This window comes from Sinocyclocheilus grahami, unplaced genomic scaffold (assembly GCF_001515645.1).
Source record: "Sinocyclocheilus grahami isolate Dianchi unplaced genomic scaffold, SAMN03320097.WGS_v1.1 scaffold8945.1, whole genome shotgun sequence".
In the NCBI taxonomy this organism is placed as follows: domain Eukaryota; kingdom Metazoa; phylum Chordata; class Actinopteri; order Cypriniformes; family Cyprinidae; genus Sinocyclocheilus; species Sinocyclocheilus grahami.
The window spans coordinates 21,222-24,584 of record NW_015512309.1 but is presented as its reverse complement, the minus strand read 5'-3'; the positions used below and the strand labels follow the sequence as shown (position 1 = coordinate 24,584).

The following is a 3,363-nucleotide window of genomic DNA, read 5'->3' as shown; positions in this document are numbered from 1 at the left end:
CCAAATAAACAAAATAATGTTCTTTTTAGCAACGTCATATGACCCATATGAAGAGAAAAGTTTAAGCGAGGTTAAAACACAATAATACGTGAGAAAAGGGCAATCCTGATGTCCTGACCTGTTTTTTAGCATTACGGAAGAGATGGTCCACCATCATCCATATTTCCTTGGGGATTTCTTGAGGTTTATCAGTCTCTGGGTTACTCACCTGGCTATTTGACTTCATAACAAACGAAAAGTATGAGGCAGGTTAATCATTCCCAAATGATTACAGCTTGTAACCAAGTTTATGATATGTAGGATATTTATTAAATGTGAGTATCCTTCACAGAGAAGACAACCCATAATGCATGGCAGCAACTGCAATTGCAAAAAACAATTCGCTCACCAAGATCATGAGTAGTGAGAAATGTTGGCTTTTTGTACACTACCGTACCAACAGTCTGGGGTCAGTAGGATTTTATTTTTTCTTCAAAGAAGTTCATACTTTTATTCAGTAAAGATGAATTAAATTGATCAAAAGTGACAGTAAAGAAATTGATAATGTTACAAAAGATTTATATTTCAAATCAATGCTGATCTTTTGAACTTTCTATTCATCAAAGAATTCTGGAAAAAATGTATCACTGTTTTCAAAAAAATCTGAAATGTTTCTTGAGCACCAAATCAGCATATTAGAATGATTTCTGAAGATCATGTTACTCTGAAGACTGGAGGAATGATGCTGAAAATTCAGCTTTGATCACAGGAATACATTTAATTTTAACGTATAGTCACATAGAAAACTGCTATTTTAAATTGTAAAAATATTTCACAACATCACTGTTGTTTTATTGTATTTTTTGATCAAATAAATGCAACCTTGTTGAACAGAAGGGACTTAAAAACATAAAAATCTTACTTGACCCCGGTACTGGACTACTAAATATCAATAAAAATCAAATGAAAAATTCTGTCATATTTGCTGAAATCAAAATATATTGCAATCAATCGTAAGATGAGTCTCTCGTGCACTTCATTTAAGAAGTGCAGTCACTTATGAGGATCCTTTTGTGTTAAGATGCTGCCTGAGAAAGTAGCTGTCTATTTAGACAGCAGGGCAGCTCGCTAGGTTTTAAAACACTTGGTTAAAAAATATAACAGCCTGTGGATCTGTCACAAACAGCAATACGACTAAGCTACTAATGGCAGGATCTCACCAGCTCTCTGATGGTCTCCAGGGGCATGTCCTGGATGGGTTCTCTCAGCAGGCACAGGGTACTGAGAGAAGAGCCGAAGCAGCTGGGCAGGTAGTTGCCCGTGACGGAGATGAAGTAGTCTTTCCCTCTGTCCAGATGCAGAACCAGGATGTCCTCCAGCTGCTGCTGGCCTGAGTTCAGCTCTGGGGCTGTAGAGCGGTTCACAAACACCTCCAGGTCGATGTCCACACTGGCACCTACACAAAGACCACAATGACGATAAAGTGAGACTGAATAAAACTGATCACTGATCTGTACCAATAACGACTGATCGCTGCTACGGACGGAAAACATTCAAAGGGAGATTTGGACTCAAGAATGACTAAACGCTTTTGTATTAAGGGGGTGCGATGTGTAGGGATGCATGATATTATCGGAACATTATCGGAATCGGCCGATAATGGGATTTGAAAAAATGATGCGTCACGTCACGTCAGCAGTGTGCTAATTCTCGAAGAAAACTTTTGCCTGAATGATGATTAGATTCACTGTTTCGCCGCATTTAATTTGAGAATGCACATACAGAATGACAGCAGCAGTCAACAGCGGCATCCTCCCCCGGGTCCTAATGCCCCTCCGGTAAGGCCTTTTATTTATTTAGGGGGCTCTGTTGGCCTGCTTGTAATACACATCAATACACATCAAGTGAATGGCTATGGCTTGTTTGCTTAAAGCAGCATTTTGCTGTCAGTGAGAACTGAACGATGACTGCCGTTATTGCAACCTGCTGTGTCACACCTGGTTAGGACACAGTGTTACGTGATACAACTGATGCCATATGAGCAAGAGGGTATATAACAGCCAGTCACATCTCAATAAAACCCTAACAGCTGGTTGTTTTAGAATTGTTCACTAGATTTCACTTCATCTACGTCAAATAAACACCAACACTGTGGCTAATGTAAGTGTAGTAGAGAATCCCACTCACCCTGAGCCAAGAAGCCTTTAGCTGGGTTTGCTGCTAACCAGGGCTTGCAGTAGGAGGGCTCGTCCAGCTTTGGAATTAACTCAAATTGACACGGCACCTGTCCATCATTATAAACAGTCACAGTCTTTGCCTGATGCTGCATGAACTTCACATCTTGGAAGTGGAACTACAGAAAGAAACCAAAAGGAAATATGAAGCATTCATTTTCCATTTAAATGAGCATTAAATAATCATCATAAGATTTTTTAATGTTTTTGAAAGAAGTGTCTTATGCTGACAAAGGCTGCATTTATTTGATTAAAATACAGTAAAAACGGTAATATTGTGAAATATTATTACAATTTAAAAGAACTGTTTTCTATTTGAATAAATTGTCAAATGTAATTTATTCCTGTGATACAAAGCGGAATTTTCAGCATCATTACGCCAGTCTTCAGTGTTACATGATCCTTCAGAAATCAATATAATATGCTGATTTGCTGCTCAAGAAACATTTTTATTATCAATGTTGAAAACAGTTTTGCTGCTTAATATTTTTGATGAAACCATAATAGATTTTTTCATGATTCTTTGATGAATATTAAGCTCTAATGTGCATAAACGGCATTTAATTATAATATAAATATTTTGTAACATTATAAATGTCTTTATTGTCACTTTAGATTAATTAAATGCATCTTTGCTGAAGGAAGTATTGTCTTTCAACAACAACAACAACAACAACAAAAAAAAAAATATATATATATAGATAGACATATACACACTGTATATATATGGGTCAAATACATTAAGATGTCCGCATCAAAAGAAATTTACAGAAGTGATTATTATATTACATGTCCATAGAAAGCATATTAAATGTAAGTAAAGTGTCTACTTTTAAGGATTCAAATAACTTTTTGGAACAAGTTTGTCAAAATTTGGTTGAAATAATGTTACATTGTCATTCATTGAAACACAATATTTATGTAAAAATTCAAACAACATGCTTATTCTGACATGTACATATTAAAATATATAAAGGAATAAGGGAGCATATTAAATTTGATTGTATTTAAATGAGTGAATGGGCAAATGGGCAAAACCTAGGATAGTGGCAAATTTTAAAAATGTAAATTTAATTAATAAAACTAATTAGTATTTGGGGTGAAGGTAATTAGTCTTTTAATGTCATAAATTGATTTTTGTTGTAAATAT

At 35.5% G+C, this 3,363-nt stretch overlaps 1 protein-coding gene across 1 annotated transcript in view; it reads right to left on the bottom strand.

Moving 5' to 3' along the window:
• Positions 1-3,363, bottom strand: part of LOC107578121 (type II inositol 1,4,5-trisphosphate 5-phosphatase-like) — a gene marked incomplete at its 3' end in the record, with an annotated part of 27,902 nt that overhangs the window by 3,469 nt on the left and 21,070 nt on the right. Inside the window, exons 3-5 of the mRNA XM_016264107.1 lie at positions 2,167-2,332; positions 1,200-1,435; positions 119-220 (exon numbers count right to left, since the gene is read on the bottom strand). Coding sequence (XP_016119593.1) covers positions 119-220; positions 1,200-1,435; positions 2,167-2,332 — 504 coding nt within the window. The remainder of the gene's footprint in view (positions 1-118; positions 221-1,199; positions 1,436-2,166; positions 2,333-3,363) is intronic.